General features: G+C 32.4%; 1 protein-coding gene across 2 annotated transcripts in view; it reads left to right on the top strand.

The window, feature by feature from the left end:
- Positions 1-2357: 2357 nt before the first annotated feature.
- Positions 2358-26822, top strand: part of LOC111628594 (probable glutamate receptor) — a 29384-nt gene continuing 4919 nt past the window's right edge. Inside the window, exons 1-6 of one of the 2 annotated variants that reach the window (XM_023372415.1) lie at positions 2358-2572; positions 3351-3442; positions 13376-13469; positions 24216-24374; positions 24476-24608; positions 24680-24909. In XM_023372415.1, the coding sequence (XP_023228183.1) occupies positions 3363-3442; positions 13376-13469; positions 24216-24374; positions 24476-24608; positions 24680-24909 (696 nt within the window). In that variant the 5' untranslated portion in view covers positions 2358-2572; positions 3351-3362. Of the gene's footprint in view, positions 2573-3350; positions 3443-12186; positions 12443-13375; positions 13470-24215; positions 24375-24475; positions 24609-24679; positions 24910-26822 lie in introns of those variants that run through there. The other variant, XM_023372416.1, reaches the window with a different exon arrangement.

The raw sequence follows: 26822 nt of genomic DNA, 5'->3' as shown, positions 1-26822 counted from the left end.
GAAATTTCTTTTGCTTTTTGTAGTAGTAAAATACGAGAAATAGATTTTTGGTTAGTTCTGAAATGTTTTAGACAGTAAGACTTATAATGTACTCAAGTAATAGTACGCTGCGATTATTCCGGAACGAAGCACACTTGTTTAAGCAATTTCTATGTGAACGTCGAACAGCCGATGACAAAGAATAAATCTGTTGTTGCGTCAGACTTTTCTACAATACTTATTCGTAATGGCGGCCGCTCTGGGCAATCCACTTGTGTACTAGATGGTTTTACTACTTAATTCTTTGTTGACCGGGGTATCTCAATATAGATATTCTAAATTTATGACAGTTCACCAGGGTATCTATTCATAGATACCCTGTAAAAAGTCGATTTTTTTTAAAATTTTTTGACAACAGATGTCAGCATTTGACGATAACGTTTTCTATATCGTCTGTTTTACATATTTCCGTCCAGGTGGCTTTTGCTTACTTAAAAAGTTTTATTTAGTGATTTTTTTCATTTCCATATTTTTTGATAATTTTTTTATTTTATTTTCAGCATGTTCATGCAATAATCTTACTATAATAAGTTTATTTATTTATAACTAGCTGCAAGGACCCGCTTCGCTGGGTTTTTATTTATTCGTACATTTGTATGTAATATAGTTATTTATATATATATAAAAGACTGTTTTTCTAAGTAATCTAGAATCTAGCTGCAAGGATTCGTTTCGCTGAGCAAAAAGTAACGATAGTGAAGATTAAGATAATTACATTATAGCCAATCTTACCCATTTTCACAGAATGCAAGAATTAGGTTTTCCGTTTCCAGACTAATTTGAGAATTTTTACGTTTTGTCAAACGAACTATTTTCAACGTTTCTGGAACGTTTACAATCGTTCTATAATTGAACCAATATTCGAATTTTATGTTCGAATTTAAATCCAACAAATTCGAATAAATTCGAACAAAAAATTCGAAATAGAAAGCCACTTTCACCCACTTTCAGCCTCATATCTCCCGCACCCTTATAGCTATCGAGACGCAACCACCCCTATTCACGAATGGAGACTTGGGGCTACTACCACATACAAACACCATTCATGTGTAGTTTTTGCGGAAAAGTAAAATATAGGGACATACACGTCCATTTATATATATATATATATATATAGAGAGAGAGAAGTGAACATATTATAACTATTTAAATTGTTATCCTCATTTCTGGCATTTTATATATTTTTTTATTTTTTGTTTTTCAATTTAATTTAAAATATTAGCAATGTCAAGTGTATTACTACTGGTAATAATATGTTTATTACAAAAATTTATATTTTTGTTCGAGATAGAGTAAACATGGTATTTTAGTTTTTTATGTCACTTGATAGCAGAATGAAGTTCTGATTTCAAAGAAAGAATTCATATAATCTGTGATATTTTTAGAACAAAAATGATACATTGATAAATATTATGTCGAATCGTACAGAACAATATTTTAGATCGTTCTGGCTTAGTGCCAAGAACGAACTACAAAACTGGAGAATGTTAATTTTAACAGAATGTTACAAATTTTCACAGTTAGATGTCAGTTTTGATATATAATAATTTTTTGTTCGAATTTTTTTTATTTAAATGTATTTAAAAATATCTTATTTAAAACTACAGATATTAGTAAATGTAACTTGATTTTTTTTCATATAAATATAACAATAACTTGATCTTTGGTGAATTTTTAAATTTATATTATATGACTGACCTTCAATGACCTATATAACTCTCGGTCGTTTTACAACCTAAACGAAAACAAGGGGGTGGGACAACTGGTCAACTAAGAGACTACTTAAAAATAAAAAAAAAGCTCCACTATTCTTTACGTAGATTGCGTACAGTACATGTAGTTCAATTTAGAGTTTAGAACGTTAGAGTTATAAATTGTCGTCATTCTCTATTAGAAAGAGCACCCTTAAGGCACAGACCTGTTTAAAATGACAAAATGTTTTTTTCCGTAAAAGTAAATGTTTTAGAAACTGATATCTGCTAAACAGCATCCGAATGGCTATAGGAAACGTGTGTAATTCCACAGAAAAGGTGTATTTAAACATATACAAAATTTTTACGACATAAAGAATGACGTATTTAAGAATACAGCAGTGAGAGGCCGGACTTGACAGGAAAATTTTATTCAAAAATTTTGTTCGAAAAAAGATCGCTACGCATATGATCATATATTTTTTCTCACGGACTTGCTTCCTGTTTGGGGTGACACATCGAACGTGCCACTAGAAATCAAATGCAAAAATAGCCATTGGAAGTGAAGGACGATTTTACCAAAAAAAAAACAAGAGTTGTGAAAGGGAGGAACCCAAATAAAAAAGAAGTTCCGATGACGCTACGGTAAGTTCGCCGAAAAGAAGAGAGTTCGTCTGTCCTCGAAGGTTGGTAGTATGTGTACACTCGGATACACTTCGACGCCAATGCTTTTCCAATAGCCAGTAAGTAGAAATTTAATCGGCGATAGCCGATGACTCCATGTACTCATCAATGACCTGTCTCCACCAGAAAAAACCCCAAATCAAGGGAGCGATCTTTAGGTAAATACCACGCACGAACATTTGTAAACTCTCTCTCGCTTAAGCATATGTGTAACTAATTTATATAATCAATAAACGGGAATTATTTTTTGTAATCGAATTGTAAAGTGCACTTTTTTTAGCCCAATTGGTCTCCATCCGCAGTCCTACCGCGCGTAAATGCGAACGTAACGGACTCTGTGTCTACCCAGAAGACACAGTGACGTCAGTCCTGACGAATTTGTCATTGCAGTCTTCGCCGACACGATGTCGATACTTTAGTTTCGTGGTGCCAAAGCATAGGGGGAGTCTTAGGCATTGTCACACAGCATACGTACGTCGAGACTATCTGTAAGCAAAGCGATGGAATTAACAAAGGGTTTTTGTGGTATATCTGGATTAATTGTATTATTTAACTTCCGAGGTCAACAATAACATACAAACAACAAAAGTTATCGGTACTCAGCGATACTTTGTTCAAAAGCCTCGCACGGCTTCCCTACTTAAAACAAAACTATCGAATTAAAACCTGTGACAAATTCATAGGGTTTTGACAATAATGACATAATTAATAGATTTATTAATATAGGCCTAATTTAAATGTACAGTACGTTCTAAATAGGTCTAATTGATGTATATAAAAAGAAAGCAATTAAGTAAGTAAAAATTTCGCTTTAAAATATTTTAATAAATGGTTTTGTTTTTACGTACCTATTACTATAATTTATCAATTCCCGTAAATTTATAATAATATATAAATAATATTATTTTATATATCTGAATCGTTATTTTTTTGCAGACTAAATTGGCAATGAATTTGAGTTGTGAAGAGCATTACTTCAGTAATTCCAAACAAAACTCGGAAATTTTTTATAAGGCCCTGAAATTTAGGTAAAATTTTTTATAAAAAACCTTAGGCGTTCATCTATTATTAAATTTATTAATTATAATTAAATTTAATAAAAGATGGGGCGTAATGCCTTCCTCTAGAGACAAATTATTTAGTAATTAAATCTAAAATTGCGAAGTGTTTCTTTCATTGTACAATTCTTCGTTATATTGATCACGAAACACAATTGTACTTTTTATTTTTTGTTATTACAGTAAAATATCGATTTAACACTCGTCTATTTGACGAACAATGGATTTCACTGACAAAATGTTCGTATGTCATACGTGAAAATTAACACCCCATTTAACTTTAAATGCATTCTATACGAACTTTAATTAAATTAACGGGCTACTTTTCTTTTCTCACATCCAAGAATCACAACTGTTAGGTTTACGTCAGAACACCAGTGTCTCTATATACCGTGATCCCAAGACAAATAAATAAAAATATTTTTGTGTCTATGTAAAATTTAAATTTTTATAAGGACATTATGCATTTGTTTGGTTTAATACAATTAAAGCGTATCACCCAAACGATATTTTTTAATTAAAAAAACAATTTTTTAAAAAACATAAAAATTAAAACACTTCAAAGGTTAAGACAGAAGATGACCGTTGTTTTTTTAAACTATAACTGCATTTTATCATAGAGAAAACTACTAACGTTTACGTTTCAATGCATTTCGGGTGCAAATTTTGTTTCACTCTCACCCCTATTCGGGTAATACATAACTAAATTAGGGAAAACATACAGATGTAACAAAAATATTGCAAAAATTACAACATTCAAATGATTTACATTATAACAAACTGACCTCTTTCGCTGAGAAATTTATCGATATCCTACCCGCGAGGCATCGTTTAAACAGCCTTTTGTCCGTTTTCGCGCTATTTTACTTTCACTACATTCGCCCACACGTCATCTATCTCCATCCCATTATTTAGATTAATGGTGCTATGTGCACTTACAATCGCGAAATGTTTCTTGAACGTTCGTAAACACTTATCTTTTCATTTGTGAATTATTTCTACATTATTACACATTCGTATTTATTGCAATGAGTTGTCCATGGTGATTGGTTATTTTCAGGCTCTTTTATCCTAGTTTTGAGTTGCCTTCCTGTTTCACCTATGTAAATTGTTGGTTTATTACATGTACCTTTTAGCTTATATACAACACCTATTTCGTCTAGTATTTTTTTATTTTTAGATTTATTAATATTAATATTATTTTTTAGTTTGGCTGCTAGTACTACACTATATTTTTTGAAAACATTTCTATATTTTTCGCACATACTTTTAATGTAAGGGAAAGACGTATATATATTATCATCTTTTTTATTTTTATTATTAAATCTGTGTTTTATAAATTCTGTCATCTATTTTTTAATAATCTACTGGGATAATTGTTTAATATAAACGTATTTATTAATCCACTTTGTTGTTTTTCTCTATATTCTGCTTTACATGTTCTGCTCTTTATCTTAGATAATGCTGTTACAAAATTTTTTCTTTTAATTGTTATAGGACAATACGATTCATAGTTTAGATTTTTATTTACGTTGCAGCTTTTTTATATAGTTTTATATTAAGTACATTTTGTCCGCGGTTTATAGTTACGTATAGATAATTAATTTAGTTTTTAGTTTTTGTTTAACTTTCATATTTTAAAGTATTGTTTAACGTATTTGCTAATTCTTTATTTATTTCAATCATGCATATTTCTGCATGTTTTGGGGCAAATTACTGTGCCCATTCTAATAATATTTTTTTTTTTTGGCTATATATTTTCTCATCGATATGAAGTAATTAATCACAAAACTATATTTCATTAACTTTAGTAACCAGTCACGTATGTCTCGATTAAGTAGACGTTTTTTCAATAAGTTCCTACTTTACCGATGGATACATAGCTACTATGAACAAGCTTAATAACCAATAGATTGACTTTATCTTTATTTGCATTTTTCTTAATAACTCATCAGTGTTTTTTATTAAATAATTTGAACAGGGGACTATTTTTAATTTATTTTTAATAAATAATTTTAAATTAGGTAATATTGTATGTTTAAAATCCACTAATGGTCTGCATATATCACCCGCTTTGTGTGTTTTTAGTGTAATTTTAAGGTGTAGTTTTCTGATGTCATTAGAGTTGAGGATTTGTTTCTTCTCTCTTGATGTAACTGTTTTCTGTTTATATAATCATCTGATCTCTTATTTATCCATGTATTTTATCCATTGTATTTCTTCTCTTGGATCTACGATTAGTTTTATAAAATCATCTGTTAACACAAGTTCAGACTATTTTTTTCCATTCTTCAATAACAATTGGTCTGTGTTATCTGCTTCGATTAGATTGAAATTATTTTTCTTTAGATATTTTTTCAATATTATACACTTTTTTGAATAATCTCCTTTTCTGTTCACATTATCTTATCTTTTTAAATGTCATCTTTTATTTAGTGTTTTAAATTTCTTCTATCCCCTTGTTTTATTTGATTTACTGCTTTATCAATTTCGGAAATTACATTAATTTCATCGCAACAAATACGGATGTGTAATTAATAGTAATAATGTAAAAATAATTCACAAAGAAAAAGATAAGTATTTACGAAAGTTCAAGAAACATTTAGCGATTGAAAGTGCACATAGCACCATTAATCTAAATAATGGGATGGAGACAGATGACGTGTGAACGGATTTGGTCAGGGTAAAATAGCGCGAAAACGGACAAAACACTGTTAGAACGATGCCTCGAGGTAGGATATCGATAAAGTAGAGCGCTGTACTTTTCAACAAAAGAGGTCAGTTCGTTATAATGTAAATCGTTTGAATATTGTAATTTTTGCAATACTTTTGTAACATCTGTACGTTTTCCCTAATTTAGTTATGTATTACAGAAGAGGGGTGCGAGTAAAACAAAATTTGCACCCGAAATGCATCGTAATGTAATAAAGGCTAACGTTTGTAAACCTTAGTAGTTTTTTCTCTGATAAAATGCAGTTATAGTTTAAAAAAAACAACGGTTATTTTCTGTCTGAACCTTTGAAGTGTTTTAATTTTTGAAGAAGTTTCTTAAAAATTATTTTTTTTTTCAGGGCTGTGGAGTGTAGGGTTTCTCATTTCCCGGTCTTTTGCTTGTCCCGGGATCCCGGGATAAAAGTGAACTGTTTCCCGGGATCCCGGGAAATCCCGGGATAGAATTAATTATTTTTAAGGTATACAAAATATCTTGAAATCAAATGATATAATTATTTTCCATTTTTTAAAGTAATTTTAAAGTTTTGTAACCTCCAAAATCATATTAATAATGCTGTGTTAGGTCTATAGGCCTATAATAAAAATTACCTTTAAATAACGTAGAAATTTTCACAAATAGAAAAAAATTAATTAAAGTTTGCTGGAAACTGCATACAACAACAAAAAAAAAAATGTTTTGAATTGAGTTAAAAATTAAAAAAATGAACTTCTAATTTAGAAGGTAATTTTCGTTTTTTAAATAAAATATAATACAAAATATTGCAAACTTTTATAAGATTTTAAAAAGCAAAGATGGTCAATACTCCGATAACTCACTCTAATTCTTATTTTAGTAATGAAAAGTCTTGCCACCGAGAATGCCCTTTCCGATTCAATTGATGTGATTGGAATAGTGTTTAATGCATTTAAGAGAAGACAGATATTATGTGTTTTTTCACCTGTAGCCTGGAAGCTTTCGAGTTCGTTTTCGAGATTGTAGTACTTCTTTCGCTCTCTAGTATTCTTGATTTGTCTACCTTGGCTGCTTTAATAGCGGCATCAAGCTTAGAGCTCGATAATTCGGCAATTCATTTGGCTTTAATAATCAGGTTTATGAAGAAAAACTTCATACTTGCAGACTTTGTACTCGTTTGTATCCTTGCCCAATTTGCACAATCTGGCGTCAGGCATTTATTGAAGCTACTGGGCATGGTTAAAACTCAAGACAGCGTAAGCACAATTATTCCAGATATTACAGGTTCCGACAAGTAAAGAATTTTTATAGTCCTGCCACAAATAAGCTATATATTGATTATTGACCATTTGTGACATGCTATAACGAGCAAAAATTTAAAAAAACTAATAGGTAGGTTTAAAATTAATAAATACAAATGTATTCTGACAGTGAATGAGTTAATTATGCTTTCTATTTGCAAAATTCCTCAACCTTAACACAAAATAAGAAAAAAAGTGAATTTTTAAGAAATTTGCGGGATTTTCCGGGATATTTCCCGAGTTAAAAAAACAACCGGGATCCCGGGATCCCGTTTGAGAAACCCTAGTGGAGTGGGAGTCGTGGAGTTTTGATGGTTTAGCCGGAGTAGTCAAAAAATCCGCCTACTCCGACTCTTTTTTACTTACCAACTTATGTATATAAAACGGAAAAGTATTGGAATCGTGTCAAATTTGACTCTCCAAGTTTAGTTTTTTGCAAATCTATACGTTTGGAGACTTTCCGAACCCCCAAAAAAGTCAATAAAGGGGAAAAATTCGCTCGCGCGTGTGTGTTATCGTCTAATTTGTTTAATTTCTTTATTTTCTGTTTTGAGATATTAAACAATATCTCGGAATGGGTAAAGTTTAAGAAACGAAATGTGGCACTGTAGCTCGCGTATAAAGGGGCATTAATACTATTAAATTTTGGTACTTAATTAAAGCTCGACAGGGTGAAGACATAAAAGGGGTCACGTGTCATATCTCTTAATGAATATTTTACAAATATTTTACTCGTTATTAGCGTTCAAAATTTAAAAAAATAAAACAAAACTTGTCTTTACCCTCAAAGTAAGCTTTTTTTGCCATTTTATAATACTACAGTAAAACCCGTTAAGATGTTCTCGCTTAAGTTGTTAGAATGTAGGCGTATATGGGGACACGATTTAGTTTAACCACTTTGACTTAAATATAACTAACTCCTGTGTTAAACCATCTGACTCTGATTCTGACCACTCTTACCACAGAAATTATTAGGCTTCAAACAAAGTGAACTAAATCGTGCCCCCCACACAGTCTAACATCCACGCATATAGAAAAAAACCTCGAATCTTTTGCATAGCTCAAAATTTCAAGGTGTCCCGAGTCCAAACGTAAAAATTTGGGAGGGGTCATTTTTTCACCGAGCGCTACACTTTTCCTCTGTTATATATAACAGAGAAAAAGTAAAAATTATCAAATACATATTTATGTATTACTTAAAAATAGTTCGTTTGATTCTCAACAATTCTCAAATTTTGATCATTCTCAGCGGTAGGTCTTATGTAACAACTAGATGAAAGGACCCGCTTCGCTGGTTTCTATTTGTATATAATATAGTTTTTTATATATATAAAAGACTGTTTTTCTAAATAATCTAAAATCTAGCTGCAAGGACACGCTTCGCTGGGAAAAAGTAACGATAGTTAAAATTAAAATAATTACATTATATCCAATCTTTCCCGTTTTTACAGAATGCAAGAATTAGGTCTTTTGATTCCAGACAAAACGTCTCCTGTTCACGACCAGTCAAAAGAACTATTTTCAATTTGATCAATTTTCTGGAACGTTTACAATCGTTCTATAATCGAACAAATTCGAATTTAGAACGGTTCGAACATTTTTAAAATAAAATCGAAATAGAAAATCTTTGAAGTCAACTACTTTAATTAACCCTCCATATCTTCCGCACCCTTATAGCTATCGAGACGCAACCATTATAGTGCACGAATGGAGACTTGGGGCTACTACCACATACAAACACCATTCACGTGCGATGTGTAGTTTTGGCTGAAAAGTGAAATATAGGGACACACACGTCCATTTGTATAAATCTATATCTATATATAGATATAGATATAGATATATATAAATATAGATATAAATATAGACATAGATATATATATAGAAATGGACGTGTGTGTCCCTATACAGTATTTCACTTTTCAGCCAAAAATCGCACATGAATGGTGTTTGTATGTAGTAGTAGCCCTGAGTTTCCATTCGTGCACTATAATGGTTGCGTCTCGATCGCTATAAGGGTGCGGGAGATATGGGCTTGAAAGTGGAAGATTTTTTATTTCGATTTTAAAAATTTTCGAACCGTTTTAGAACGATTCGATTTTAGAAATTTCCGAACCGATTATAGAACGATTGTAAACGTTCCAGAAAATTGATCAAATTGAAAATAGTTCGTTTGACTGGACGTAAAAAATTTTCTAATTAGTCTGGAAACGGGGGACCTAAATCTCACATTCTGTGAAAATGGGTAAGATTGACTATAATGTAATTGTCTTAATCTTAACTATCGTTACTTTTTGCTCACAAATAAAAACCCAGCGAAGCGCGTCCTTGCAGCTAGATTTTAGATTACTTAGAAAAACAGTCTTTTATAAATATAAAAAAACTATATTACATACAAATGTACGAACAAATAAAAACACAGCGAAGCGTGTTCTCGCAGCTAGTATATATATATATATAGATTACTATGGTTGTTGAAATACTGAATATAAATGGGGTTTGCTTGCAAAACCTTTGCCGACGAAGTCGCTGGTAACAGCTAGTAAATAAATATTAGTGATTAGCCCCATTTATATTTAGTATTTCAACAACTATAGTAATTGTTATATAACACCTACCGCTGAGAATAATCAGAAGTTGAGAATTGCCGAGAATCAGACGAACTGTTTTCAATTTGATCAATTTTCTGTAACGTTTACAATCGTTCTATAATGAAATCGATACGCAATAACAAATCCAAATTTAAAACGGTTCGAACATTTGGTTAATATTCGATTACTATTCGGTATTTGGCCTATTTGGCCTATTTTTCGCTATTCGCCGAATACCGAATGCCTAAAAACAGGACTGAGAAATAACAAAAACACAGTAAATTAATCAATTTGGTATTTAGATTTAACGTTATCGGGTCAGTGTTGTTTGTGTTTTATTTATTTATAACTTATAACATGCACAAAATAAAAAAAATAATATTAGTCACATGTAATCACAATTTATAATTACAAAGATCAACACACGTACAGTACACACCTATTCGTTCGAGAATCGTGGCACATCCGAAGGTCTGACCACGCCTATCCTTCATTTTAAGCGCTCGTCTTTGCTATTCCCTTTCTTTTTCCTCTATCTCTCTAGTCCACGTATGCCTACGCATATATCATAATACGCGCTCACGATACTTTCGATTCGCAACTTTTTCGTCGTAGATTTCCCATTTTACGATTACGTGACTCATAGTGTGGTGATAATGGAGAAAAGAAACAGATAGCACTCGGTATAAGTCATAGTTTGATTTCACAGATTCGAGACAGCTTGCTAGCCCGAACGGCCCCATGGTTTCTCCTGCCCATGCACGCTAAGTGACTTTCATTAGAAGCATTTAGCTTTCCGAAGTCTATCAAAACAATTGCTTGGCATTAATGGCCGCGAATTTCGCGCCAATAAGCTGCTTCGACTCGTTCGATTATGTTATCGACTCAATTTCATATTTATTTTCACATTTTTACTTCGCAGTCTTCTGTTTTTTTCCGTTATTTACACGTGCAAGTCATTTCATTGTTATCCACATTTGATATCATCATTTATCATATACTGCCATGATGCTCTTGTCTGTTCGATACAAATGTCAAAAATTAACGCGATTGGCGATGCGTAGTGACAGCAAGCCAATAGAGAGTAGAGTCTTTGCCATCATGTGGTTTGCGCGCCAATTTCTGTACGTGCGTTAATGAAGCAGAAATAGTTTGGCTGAATATACTATTCGTTGCAACACTAATAAATATATTTGTTACTAGCTGTTACCCGCGACTTCGCCGGCAGAGGTTTTGCAAGCAAACCCCATTTATATTTAGTATTTCAACAACTATAGTAATTGTTATATAACACCTACCGCTGAGAATAATCAGAAGTTGAGAATTGCCGAGAATCAAACGAACTGTTTTCAATTTGATCAATTTTCTGGAACGTTTACAATCGTTCTATAATAAAACCGATACGCAATAACAAATCCAAATTTAAAACGGTTCGAACATTTGGTTAAAAATTCGAAATATATAAAAATATTTATAACAGTGTCTGAAATGTTATNAGTAATTGTTATATAACACCTACCGCTGAGAATAATCAGAAGTTGAGAATTGCCGAGAATCAAACGAACTGTTTTCAATTTGATCAATTTTCTGGAACGTTTACAATCGTTCTATAATAAAACCGATACGCAATAACAAATCCAAATTTAAAACGGTTCGAACATTTGGTTAAAAATTCGAAATATATAAAAATATTTATAACAGTGTCTGAAATGTTATCAATTTAATAGACCTAAGTACTCAATGAAGACTAGACGTAATTGAAAACGTAAAGTCGCATCTAAAATAAAACAGTAGAAGCCGTTCTTCCGGTTAAGCCTTAATGCTCTTTTTCTCTCTCCTCTGCGAGGGGATTTCGAAAAATTCCTTCTTAGTGTGAATTTGCATGATGTACCCTAAATGTGTACCAAATTCCACCCCTGTAGTTCAGCAATTTGCTCTGGACGATGATGAATCAGTAACTCAGTCAGTCAGTCAGTCAGTAAGGACAAGTAATTTTATATATTTAGGTTTATACAAAATTTTTATTTATTTATTTCGAATTAAATGGTATAAATATGTAATCCAACACCTTATTTTTCGCTGAGAGATTATTTTTAATTAAAACAAACGTTTTCGATTCATTNAAAAGCGCAGGAAATTTAGTATGAAATAATAAGCTCTATATAGTTAGGCAGACGATATTATTATTTAGTAATGATATTATGTTATTTATTTTGAATATTTGTATTATTTACAAGTATTATTTATTTTTATGTTATCGGTTTATTTGTATTTTTGAATATTTAAACGAGTAGTTCTATTTATGAAGTGTTCTATTTAGCCTGAGGATGATCCAATGAATGGATCGAAAACGTTTGTTTTAATTAAAAATAATCTCTCAGCGAAAAATAAGGTGTTGGATTACATATTTAATTGTTGTCTGCTGGGTATAGTTGTGGTTTATATTAAATGGTATACTTTTTAAGCAACAATACACATAAAAACTTCTGTGTAAAATTAAACTTCTCGTTCATACTTAATTTTAATTACACGAACGTATCCATATAAGAGAAAAGGATAGAGTAAATAAGTTGTCAGTTATTTTACTTAACGAACTTTCTTATATGTTATGTTAGATTTACTTACAAAAATTTGCTTTGTTTAAATAATAGTTGGGCTGCAATTTGAAAAAATTGTTGACTTATAAATTCCCATTGTTGTCAGTTTGGCTGTCTCCCTGTCCACTTAATCGCTGATTGAAGTTATATAGATGAAAGTCGAAACTAGATTTGGAAATCTTAGGAGCGGGAGATCCCGATTAACTATATAAGAACTTCCGATGAAAACCGAAAGTTACGTTATTTCTATTCAAAAATTTCCTCTGGAAATATGTTAGATATATGACCGGGCACAACTTCATTGTTTTCGGAAAAATATGACATACAGGAGCAATCCACTACTAATTTGAGGTGAAAAGCATATATTTTAAATTAAATTAAAAATTGCAGTTTGGCATTGTGACGATGTCACAATAAATAATTGCTCATTCTCACTTAAAATCTTCTTACAAGTATTAACATTAGATGTAGTTTACGTGTTAAGGTATTACAACTTGTTTTAGTTTGCTTTCAGTCCACAGGTGTTAGATAATTTTAAAATTATTCTCCAAAATATAAAATTTATAGAGAAAAACTTTCACTGTAATTTAATTCTGTGGACTTTATTCGATTAATTTAATTGATGTTTTTACTTAAATTTAATTATTGGTTACAAATTGTTTAATTTAATGTTTTCATTAATAATTCGTGAAAAAACAGATACTATACTGGTATTATTTTTTTATCAGATGTGAAAAGCCAACGTTTCCATATCCTCTTGAATTTTTTCAATTACGTATGAAAGGAGATATACAATTCCAGATTTTCCAAGTGAGGGCAAAGGTATTTTCTTTATTTTTTCATTTAACAGATATGTTTACACTTTCTTTTATATAAACTTGATCAGACGGCATTCAAAGAATAAAAGGAAAAAAAACAATTTTAAATCCTTTCTTTCTCGCTGTTTACACGAAACCTTATACTTACGACTGTTATGGGATAGATTATGTCCATTAATATGGACATAGTTTTGAGGATGAGCCACGATATATTTTGCTCAAACGATAAATGAAAACTACTTCAGTTTCAATTTAGGTCAGATTTTCGTGAAGTAATCTTTACGCCTCGAACTATCACATGTTTACGTCTGTCATCGTTATTAAGACTAGTATGACTTTTAAATGAAATTTGTACACAGTATAGACAAGTAAGTGTATATTGTAATGTAGTATAGGCTATGAAATTTACGTTTGATTTAAATTTCACTGACGTTGCGGTAACTATTCATTTTCATTTCAAAATCATCAATATAGAAATTTAGATTAACAAAGGATTCTGTAATTAATGTTTATAGAAACATTTCTTTATTAGAAGGAAAATGTATTTTAATTAAAGGTTGACTAGTTAAATGTTAAAATTTTATTTATTAATTGTACAATAAATATATTTAAATCAGTTTAGAATCTGATACATATAGAAATAAATACGCAAATTAAATTTAAATGTTATGGGGGCATTTTTATCTTTAATCTGTCAATAATACTTACAAACTATTAGTTAATTACATATATTCTGTCATAGCTATGCAAATATTCCTAAAAGATTCTGTCGATTTGAACTTAGTTCATGAAAAATACTTTTGATGTAATTTTTATTAAATATTTAGGTAGGATTTTAAGCGGTAAAATCGAAAAAAATTACCAAATAAATTAAATTATCCCATTGAGTAGATTGTCTCTACAAAAGAAAATACATTACAATAGTTATACGGGTAATAAATTTTATTCCGGATATCACCTGTACTAAAGATTTTGAAACGGGAGATCTGGTTCATTGTACCTATATAAATTTTAAAAAACGTGCTAATAGCGAGGTGTCATAAAACGCTATAGCTTCTCGCGATGTAAAGTCTTCAGAGCCATGCCACTTCGCTGGAAACATTTGACAATATTGTGAGATAGCCAGGGACGTAACAAAGTTATGCTACTTACGGGCACGCGATTGTGAGATCGGTTCTCTTACTTTTTATAGGAAAGCGTTAATCGCTAGTAGATCTGAACTGCGAAGTTCGTCAGGGCTGACACCAGTTTGTCAATTTATCGATCCGCGGACAAACACGCGTATGAGATCTTTGTAGATCTGATTCAGAGACATATTCAGAGACATATCTTATATAAAACAAACAAAAGTAAATTTAATGATTCAATAAGCAAAACTAATACAAATATCAAGGAACGAGGGATAAAATACGACAATTTACATACACGATATAGGCATGGACTTATTCTATACCCGATGCGCGATTGAGAGACAGAGCTCACAAAATCGTTATAAAACATACAACCTGTTTTAGTTGTCGTTCGTCTTCTTCTCTGTAGGCAAGGGACACCCTGGAGATAAAGTTCATTTACTTTTTTCCATGGGAGATCAATATGTGCACAAATTCAAGTATAATTTCTATGTGCTAACTCTGGAATTATTCTGTATGTGACTCGTCTAAGGACGTTGGTCATCAGGAGGAAAATGTATGGAGTTCGGACACTCTTTATGTCTGTCGATGAACTCCCCGAATTCTGTCAAATTTCCTCTATATCTGCTGATTTTTGACCAATTATCGGCTAGAAACTCTTTCATGAGAACGGATGAAAGGGGAATGAATGAGTGGTAAACATTTCCCATCTGAGCAGGATTTTAACCAGATAAGGGAAAGTCAGAGGATGTTCTAACTTCTGTGAAAGGAAGTAGCATCTGTTATCTGCCTTTTCCCACGTTTAAAACATTATTTTCTCACCAAAAATGAATTAATATTTGGTGGCAGTATTTAATATTATTAATAAATTCACTGGTTTAGACCCAGGGGCCTTACAGGTCTCACACTCCTCCTTTATCTTCAAAAATCACACTACATTTAAAGAAGGCGTGATTTTTTCATTGCATTACATAAATTCGAATTACTCTCTCTCTCTCTGAAAAATGACGTAACACATATAATAAAATCTTAAAGGTATACAATAATTCAAATCAAATTCAATATTAATATACATTGATATAATATGTTAAACAATTCATCAAAAGAATAATATTAAAATAAACAAAATAAATGCAGACGTCTTCGTCTTGAAACGGCAAAAATTAACTTAGTTCGCTATGTGTTGGAATGCACTCTTGCTTTCACTGAATATTTCTAAAAATAACTTGACTGAGGTGGGAAGTGCATTTTAAAATAATTTCCTTTAAGGAATTGTTCTCAAAAGTCATTAAGTTTCTATTGTTCTTTTTCACACATTGGAACGCATCTGGAACGTGTTTATGTCGAAAGTCTTTACTGAAACACTTCCGTTTGGTGACTTTTTGTATTTCCTTCAATAATATCATTGGTCCTTGAAGATCCTATGATGTCTTCTGCTTATCATGCAGCACCTTTTAAAAGTTTAACGTTCACTGTGCAGTTTAAAATGATAAAATGTGCTTTCTTCCTTCACTTGATATATTTTCTTCTCTTATAATATTTTATACAATATAACCACAAAAGTTCAGGTGGTTGAGTTCTTTAAAGGTTTTTTAAAATTCGTATGAGTGCAGTTCATTTTTCACCAAAATAATTTCACTTCAAAAGGCAGTATGTTAACAAATTACATGTCTCTATTAAAGTCTCTCTCTTATGACTATACTAATTCTTACATCTAGACTATTCCATAAAATATTATTGTTATTCTATCAGGGTTAACTCCCTTATCTTCAAATCGATCATTATCGTGAGGTATATTTTATTTAACCTTAGCTTATTATTTTATTACTGCCATCTTAAATGTAATAGGTTAATTATTAAGGTTATTGAGTTATTCTCGACAGTCGGAAGTTGGTAAGACTTAAGGTCAAGATAATAATACAACCTTACTATTTCTAAATACAGATATCTATTTTCTTTCTGTCGATAATTATTTTAATTACATTTAGAATAACATAAGTATATTCAAAATATCATTAACGAACATGTTATGCATTGTTTTTTTATTCTACTCGACTTTATATTCTTAAATAAATTCGATGCTAATTTGATAACATAATAATGTATATAGGAAGTATTACAATGTATATAACTTAACTCTCTTCTTTTCAGAAATGACTTACTTCCCTTTTTATTTTATCTATATGTATACGAATCAAATCCTTGTCATTATCTCTATATGGAATTACCGGATCCTTGTCTCTATTTCCGACTAACAATTCGACGTATCGAAAACCGATCTAAATTTAATCTTTGTATTATTTAAAAGATGAAGTATTTCTTTAAAGATATTATCCTGCGTATTTTCATTATCTATCTCTTTAACCATATTTAAATCAGAGTAACAGATATCTTCTCTACTACCGCTATTGTCTATCTTTCTCTCACGAGTATTATTTGTCTTTGGTGGGGAATTTCTTAGAATTTTCTTTTCTTTCTTATTTCCCTTATATGCTCTTTGCTTATATTTATTTGCATTTTCATTTTCCCTAAACTGTGGTTGTCTAGCAGCTTCAATACCTTTTGATTTTATGGGAATTGATCTCTCCGTATTATTATCATACCCTTTTCTTTTTCTATGTATGTTTTTCTTAATTTTTCTATCATTTTCCTCATAAGTATTTTCCGAATAGCGTTTCCGCTCGGGATATGCTTTTATGCTTCTTATATAGTTCTCTCTATAGTAATCCCCTCTGTGATTCGTATTATAATTGTATCTCTTAGGTTCTCGCTTATAGTATGATACGGGTACGGCTGAACAAAAATGAAGGCTCTTGCCATCAGGCAAAATTAATCTATGTTCTTTATTGTCTATTTTGATATTTTTTCTCTCTAGTATATCTTTACCTATGGTACCATCGCACGGGTATATGTCTTCTGAAATCACTATTCTACAAGTAGCTCTAAATTTATTTCCTCTTAGCTTAAACTCGGGGGTGGCGTTTCCTATACCCACTACTGTTTTTCTGGATGAATTATCTATCATTACCGGCAGTTTATTGTAAAAAGGCTTTATTCGCTTTATTCTATCTATAATGCGCTTATATATTAACGAAGTTTCTGCTTCTTCATCAATTTTTAATTTAGTGGGTAAGTTATTTACATAAACCATTACTATAGGTCTATCATCTGTCTTAACATTAGATAATGTACCTTCCCACATATATGTTTCTCTATAACTGCGTGGTTGCGAACGGAAATGCTTATCTCTAAATCGATCTCGCTTTTTCATGTCCGCGTCTTTACGGAAGTGAGCTTCTCTTCCGAGATTATCATTATATTTATTTCGCTCTTTTTCTTGTAAACTCTTAAATTGTTCTACCAAGTATTCTATTTTCTCTTGTATTTCTTGTAAATCGCCGTGCTGTATATTCCCTGATACATCTTCCTTTACTACGCGAATTATATCACTATGATTGCGTCCTTTTGTAAGGGCTTCAATCTCCTCTTCCTTAATCGCTATTTCTAAAGCTTGATCGAACGATTCGGGCTCTCGGAACATGACTCTTTGTCTAATTTTAATATCTATCCCGTTCATAAATTGAACCCTTAAACGTTTGTCTAATTCCTTAGCTTTTATTTTCTTAATTATATCTACTTCTGCAGCATTGGCTCCCTCATGTGTAATTTCAACTTCTTCCGACAAGGCTTGGAGTCGCACAGCGAACATTTGTACGTCCTCATCTCTGGCTTGGACACATGCGTAGAACTTCTGGATTCTGTAAGTGTAGGGAATCTTTTCGAAACGCTCTATCATTAACCTTTTGAATTCCTCAAAATCCTCCACGTCCTTAATGCGTCGATCTTTTCGCACAAATTCCCTGGAATGCCTGTCAGCTTCAACTTGGCTACCGCCAGCATCTGTGCCTTCGACCATGCTGCTACTCTAGTCACATCCGCTAATGTGTCGAAAAATTCGGATACTTTCGGACCTTTCACGTCCCCCGAAAAAACAGGCAAGAGGGAAATCATTCCAGCTAATCCGCCTTACGTTATTGGATTACCAGCTAACGTCGCTCGCGGAGGTTCTTCTCTATCTCTATCCATTTTCTTATTTCTAACTTAACTTAAAAATTATCTTACATAATCATCTTTCCAAATTCGAATCGACTATTCTATCTCTCACTTCTGAATCAGATCTCTGAATTATATTATATAAATTATATTAATTGTGAGATATTACTACAAGTTGTTAAGATTCAAACCCCACTCCTGCTACACCACTGTGAGATAGCCAGGGACGTAACAAAGTTACGCCACTTACGGGCACGCGATCGTGAGATCGGTTCTCTTACTTTTTATAGGAAAGCGTTAATCGCTAGTAGATCTGAACTGCGAAGTCCAGACGCTCGTCAGGGCTGACACCAGTTTGTCAATTTATCGATCCGCGGACAAACACGCGTATGAGATCTTTGTAGATCTGATTCAGAGACATATTCAGAGACATATCTTATATAAAACAAACAAAAGTAAATTTAATGATTCAATAAGCAAAACTAATACAAATATCAAGGAACGAGGGATAAAATACGACAATTTACATACACGATATAGGCATGGACTTATTCTATACCCGATGCGCGATTGAGAGACAGAGCTCACAAAATCGTTATAAAACATACAACCTGTTTTAGTTGTCGTTCGTCTTCTTCTCTGTAGGCAAGGGACACCCTGGAGATAAAGTTCATTTACTTCTTTCCATGGGAGATCAATATGTGCACAAATCCAAGTATAATTTCTATGTGCTAACTCTGGAATTATTCTGTATGTGACTCGTCTAAGGACGTTGGTCATCAGGAGGAAAATGTATGGAGTTCGGACACTCTTTATGTCTGTCGATGAACTCCCCGAATTCTGTCAAATTTCCTCTATATCTGCTGATTTTCGACCAATTATCGGCTAGAAACTCTTTCATGAGAACGGATGAAAGGGGAATGAATGAGTGGTAAACATTTCCCATCTGAGCGGGATTTTAACCAGATAAGGGAAAGTCAGAGGATGTTCTAACTTCTGTGAAAGGAAGTAGCATCTGTTATCTGTTTTTTTCCACGTTTAAAACATTATTTTCTCACCAAAAATGAATTAATATTTGGTGACAATATTTAATATTATTAATAAATTAACTGGTTTAGACCCAGGGGCCTTACAGGTCTCACAATATTCCTATCATGCAATTTGTAAAAAATGCCGAAAAAATCTCACATTTGACACCTGCAATATAAAGAAATCGAATTGCATTTAATTTCCATTGTACATAAAATATACATTACGTGTTCATTGCAATATTTAACAATAGACACTATGTAGTTACTTGAGAGGCGTAAAAAATTATAACAATTAATAGAATTGTTCCAATGAAACATGTGATAAAAGTCGGAATTTCAATTTTATTTTACTGATTTATTTGATATTTATCATCTTATATAATACAGAAACTAATATTCATCACCGAATTTCCGACATCATTCGTTTCAAAGCCTTGTCAGATTAATTATTTTCCGGACCATCAGTGACCACATGTAATAATAATTCATCAACATGCCTCCAACCCACAAATTAGACACTTCCCACGTGTCCAAAATTATATCGTGGGCTACTACAAACTCAATGTAAATAATGTAAATGAAATACATGTACAGTATCTTAAAACCACACCCTTTTTTGATTCTCATTCGGATATAGTTTTCTGTATGATTTGAGTGAGAGTTTCTTGGATGAGGACTTTGTCAAGTCGGTTATTTATATATTAATATATATGTTACTGTAAAAGACCAAAATTAGAGAATGTCGATATTCTCCGGTAAATGTCGACACATACAAAATACGTTGGTAAAAGACTAAATATCTGCTTATATTATTATACATTCGAAGAATCGCCGGTGTATGTCGACAAGCATAGATAAGCTTTGGTGGAGGTCGAAACGACACCCGAGAAGCCGATGTCGACAGAGAGGCGACAGTCTGTTCTTCGCCGTTTCCTTCTGCTTGGTTATACCGTACGAATATAAGCCCCTAATGTCGACCGTGGCCGTACAGATGCCCGAAATGTGTTGGCGGTGGTTGTTGGAATAGAAGACTCCGACTTTTATAAATTAGCAAACAAAAATGGTACCCTCACGCAGCTTTATATCCGTAATTAGTTTATGATTTGTAAAGAAAAGTTACTTTCCATAGATGAGATTTCTTCTCAAGAAATATCGCTGAGAGAAGCAGCTGCAGCTAATTCGAAAAGTGAAGGGCAAGGCTATACACGCTGTCATTACAAAAAGAAGTGTTCCACGAATAAATGCAGCTGTAAAAGCAAGGTACTCTTCTGCAATTAAATTCAAAATGTCACAACAGTTTAAATTATTTCAATAAATAAGATTCTATAACGTTAATCACATAATTTATGTGTAAGTTTATTATTTAATTATTTTCTTTTCTGATTAAGAATGTACTGTTCGTTTTAGGTTCAACAGTTTATTTATATGTGCTGTTACATAAGCTTTCTCCTATTTTGACATATTAAAAAGTTGCATTTTTGTCTTAACGTAATAAAAAAATATTTTTATTCAACATTCACGATCAGTGCATGCTGAATGTCGACATTTGCCGGCGTAAGTGAGAAACAATGATATTTAGCAAATATTTCGTACCTACATGAAACGACTGTGTGAATGCTGACATTCACCGGAGAATGTTGACATTCGCCAAATATCCGTCATTCACAGTAACATATATACTTCAAGAACACAATAAANTGTGAATGCTGACATTCACCGGAGAATGTTGACATTCGCCAAATATCCGTCATTCACAGTAACATATATATATTTTAAAACTAATATTTATTTAAATTTTATATTCTAATATATAAGATACTATTTTCTGATTGGTGCCATCTGTCGACGAAATTATTATTATTATTATTTAGATATTTAAAAAATAACGAATAGTCTGTACCTATAGACTTATCCAACGCGAATTGGAATGTGCTAGTTGTTATTTTACGTTTTATCTATTTTTACGCTATTTTTACACGAACTAATTAAAAATCAATTGGTGCTTAATCAGCATTAAATGCATGCTGGCGGGTTAAAAGTTAATACGAAATTTTGACTTAGCCTTTGATGTTGAGAAACATGATCCCAGTTTAAGCGATCATGATATTGAGTCAAAAAGTTTTCTGTTAGCTGTTGATAATGGCAAACATAATCCTAATTAATTCGATGAACATACTTTTGTAAAAAATCAGAGGAGTAACGTCTGCTTTTCGACATTTTATCTAATTTAATTTATGTTGGAAGTCGTTCATAAATTCATTACTAAGATTTTTTACAGAAATAATAACCCAATCAATGTTATCTTGAAGTCGTATTATTACTTCTGTCAAATTTAATCTAGGGAATTCTTTCCAATCAAAATTTGAATGTAGACTTCGCGAGTTAGCATGCCTACATTTCTGAGATCCATTACAATATGAAATGATCGAATTATTTTCATCTTCTTTCTCCGATATTAATACAGTAGACTCCCCCCTATAGTACGGTAGATACGTTCCTTTTTATATGAATTTCATGTTGTATGAGCCGTTAAATCACAATCACGAGGCAATCACAGCCCGGCACTTGTGCAGTTTAGGGACTACAACTGTTTGAAAGGTTTTCTTCCATAAAATTAATCGATTCTTGACTAATTTGACTCAACATTTCCAAAACACGCATAATTTTTCGAGAATAATTCGTATAAACTATTCTATAAACAAAAAATTGTAGGATTACTTACCGAGTGTGCACCGTTCGACGATGCCATTGCTTAAGCCTGTTTTCCTCGCGGAGCGGCAGGCGCGTTTTTTGATAAGTTATTTTTCTGCGAATAATTCGCTGCACTTCGGAGACGTCATTAATAGAAATAATTTCTATGGCCCTTGAATAAGAAAGGTTTCTTTTACAAGAAATGTATAAAATTACAGTACTTATTAGGCTTACGGTACCTAATTTACATACTGTACAGACGATAGCTCGCCTAAACTCTTCGTAGAAAGTATATATATATAATTATAATAAAGTAACAATAAATTAAGTTAATATATAATTATATATACAGTACCTAATTTATATATACTTTATATGTAATTATATGTACAGATGATAGTAAACTCAATTTACCCGCCTAAACTGTCCGTAGCGTGGCGCTGGACTGCGGAAAGTAGTTCGGCTGCCCGATGACGTTTTACGTAATTATAGAAGTTTTTTTTACCGTTGTTTACGGATACCACCACAATTTTTCGCCGTCTTATAGGAATCGTAATTATAAGAACTTGTCTTATAGAAGGATCTACTGTATATTTTCTGCTCTTAGAATTTTTTTCCATGGCAGAGGTCATGATGACTAAAGACGAAATTTTAGAAAACGTAAAAATTATAAAATTACAGTACTCTATTAGACTTACAATACCTAATTTATATACTGTACAGACAATAGTAAACTAAACTTACCCGCCTAAATTCTCTGTAGCATGGCGCTGGACGGCGGAAAGTAGTTCGGCTGCTCGTCCACTATTGGTCCAAATTCGACCAATCATATCGCGACACGAGTCGGCGATGACGTTTTACCGAATTATACGAAATTCTCTCAGCGTGTTTATACGAATACGGTCGCAATTTTTTCGCTGTGATCTACGAATCCGAATTATATGAACCCGTTTTATAGGGGTCTACTGTATGAAAAATAATTAATTTTACTGATTGTCTTGCTTTTATGATGCAATTGACTAGATTTCTTTGTTTTTGCTTATAAACTCATTTTAAGTCAATTAACTTAAAATATTATTTACAATTAATACTTTTTTATTATTAAACAAAACAAGACACGAAATTTTCGACAAATGTATTTTATTAGTTTTTACATTCGTATTCAAAATACATTTTCGGTATATTATTTTAAGGCTCACATCTTAGATTATTTTTTTCAGAATCAGCCAAACATTAATTAAAATTGCTGAATGTTTTGCTAAACTCCGATGCAATTTGTACGTCTTTCTTGACCACCGGCGTGAGAATACGCCTTCGCGTACACAGCAATTTTTAATGTTAATGTTTACTTAAACATAAAAAATAATTGAAACTAAAAAAAAATCGGACGTTAACACCACTTTCCTGTAAGCCTAGAAGTTTGACAATGGCGTTTGAAACGTCGAGCATGATTTTACTGATGTTCCAAACACCATTGTCAAACTTCTAGGCTTACAGAAAAGTGGCGCTGAACGTCGGACGTACAGTACATGTTTTCGCGTTGAAAACGTCAACTGCAACCTCTCTATTAACTGGAGTTAATTTTAAGAAAAATAAGCTAAAAATTTCGCAGATTGTTGTACCACCACTAAAAAGAGAAGTGCATATAATATAAATAAGGCTACACACAATGCCAAATGTGGCTGCCCAATAAACTAGTCTGGTGTCCAGAGAATTGTTTGTTATTTCTAGTAATATTTTCCGGATTAAAGGAAAAGATATACGAACAGTTGCCGGAAGTTCGATGGTGTACATGTAATAATAAAGAAAAAAAATGTGTACGTTTATTATTTTGTCACAATGTAGTTTGCAGATATTATGGCAGAACCTATTGCACTATCTAACAAGACATTTCAACGTGTGGACTTCTCAACAGTCTCGGATGTCGAACCAATTCATTTCTATATGAAACGGCACAAAAAGAAACTCACTTGGCAATCAGTCCTGAATCCGTTCACAAAACAGGTAAAAATTTCTTGATAAGTTATATAGAATTTCTTAAAGTGGGTGTGAAAATTATTTCCTGTAAAACGTATTATTTACTTTTCCTTGTTGTTCTATGAAAGGTTTGGTTGGCCTTGATCTTTACAATTACAATCTTTGGATTAATATTCCGGAAATTCGTGACAGACAATAAAGGGGAACCTTGGACTTTAAGAAGAACGTACTGGTATCTAATGACAACGTTAATGTATCAAGGTAAATGTATACAATATACACTGTTTTTTAATTTATAAAAGTGAATTATAATTTTTGGCGTTAATTTTCAGGAGTCGACAGCAACAACGTGAATCGTTTATCTTCTAGAATAGCATTTGGCATCTGGTTGCTCATGACAGCAGTCTTGATCTGGGGTTACGCAGGAATATTGACGTCATTTATGGCCGTACAGACTGACGAACCGGTTCCGAACACATTCGATGAATTAGCAGAAGCCATTAAAAGACAAGAATATACATGTGTAGTGCTTCCGCATGCTTACATAAATCGATACTTAAAGGTAAATAGTACATTTAAACATTCCACTATTTCATTTTTACATTGTTTATTTTGACTGATATAAATTTATTGGGCTACAATTAGAAAAAATTGTTGACCTATAAATTCCCATTGTCGTCATCTGTCTATCTTTCTTTAATCTCGAGAATGGAGTTAGATAGATGAAATCCGACACCAAATATGGGAACCGTTGGGGCAGGAGGCCCCGATTTACCGTATATGAACTTCCAATGCAAAATCACGTTATATTACCCAAAGATTTTCCCCTTAAGAAGTTAAATATAATAATGTCATGACTGTTGCTAACTGGAAAAATATGATGTACTAGAGCTTGCCAATAGGGAAAAGACACTTTTAATTTGAGGTGGAAAGCATATATTTTAAATTAAAATTTTCAAATATGATTAACTCCTTGAGACTTTATCAACTTTTGATATTAATGTAATTAAACATAAAAAATACTTAAAACTGAAAAAAACGAAAGAAATGCGTTAATTTTGAAGAAAAAGCTTCAAATTTTATTTTTCATTGTCTCGCCTTTCTGTGAAATCTTATACATATGAGTCATTGTGTTTACAGCTAAATGACCTTGAGAACAGCTGGTGTTGGATTTCCCGGGACATTCTCATAGAAGCCTCGTGAGGCGAAGAATTTATAGTAGGGTTAATACTAGCTGGNAATAAAATTAATTTAATTCAAATTTATAAAAACATTTAATAATTAATACAGCCTTATTGTTACAAGATATTTTATTCATTTTTTGTGATTAAAATCTATTGTGTCTTTTGTGACTTAAATAAATTTTCATCTGGCGAAATTCTACAAACAAAACTTTTTTAGAAGTAATTCGTCACCAGAGGAATAAGGCCAAAATTTACATTTAACAGTGCATTTATCAAGTGAATATCAGGACTGAAATTTCCTAACTGGAAAGGAGGCCCCACCAGTGGGCGAGTGGTCTCCGTTGCCGCTCATTGCGGTGACCAGACCTAAACACTGGAAAGTTCGGTCGTGGGTTCGCGCCGCGATCGGACAGGCTGGCTGCAAAGAGTTTTCCGGGCTTTCTCCTTGCCAATAACGACTGAATAGGAGGCCAGTTCCCCATAAAAGTCCTCCCAGTAAGTATTATTTCCCGCGCGCGCATATAGGTCGTTCGGATACGGCTGGCTCTTCGGTCGCATAGCGATCATAACCAAATGTTTGTCGGAGAAAGAGCTTATATGAGCTAAAATCTCCATATCAACATCTGAGAACAAGAGAGAACTGGAAAGGATGCAAGTTCAAGACGTCTGTATAACCGCCAGTTCCAACTCTTTACTTTTAATGTTTTAATTGGATATTTTTGTGTTTTTTTAACTTTTCAGCACGTGCCTAGTGCCGATTAGGCGCCAATCGATTTTTAATTGATTCGTGTAAAAATTCTAATTGTGTGAAAAATCTGAAAAATTATTACCTGTCTAATTTTTCTTCAATTTTACGATGCGCAATTCAGTTTTTGCTTAAAGCGTCTCATTATTTTTATTTAATTATTGGTGCCGAATCGGCACTATGGCGCGCGTGATCTCGGATTTCAATTTTCAAATTTCCCGCCAGTCGCTGTTACTAAAAATAGCTGCAGCTACGGCGGGCGCTTCTTCGCTTATAATCGCGTTATTATAAAGCGAATAACTTCTAAAAAACTGAAATTTGACCGAAAATAATTTAATTTCTTTCATTGGTATTTTTTAATCATTTTATAAAGTTTTATGACACCATCACATTTCCCTGAGTGGAAGTAACCAATTTGTTAACCATTTGACCCTCGGCTGACAGAGAAGGAAGTTTTTGAAAACAAAGTAATAGAGCGTTTAGCAGTTTGTTGTTTTTCACAGTGGAAGACTAGTAAGTTTATATAATAGACTCTAGTAAGACTTA

The sequence above is a fragment of the Centruroides sculpturatus genome, unplaced genomic scaffold (genome assembly GCF_000671375.1).
Source record: "Centruroides sculpturatus isolate CEXI.00-Female unplaced genomic scaffold, Cexi_2.0 scaffold403, whole genome shotgun sequence".
NCBI lineage: Eukaryota > Metazoa > Arthropoda > Arachnida > Scorpiones > Buthidae > Centruroides > Centruroides sculpturatus.
Note: the sequence above shows the minus strand (reverse complement) of the source record. Positions and strands in the feature narration are given on the sequence as shown.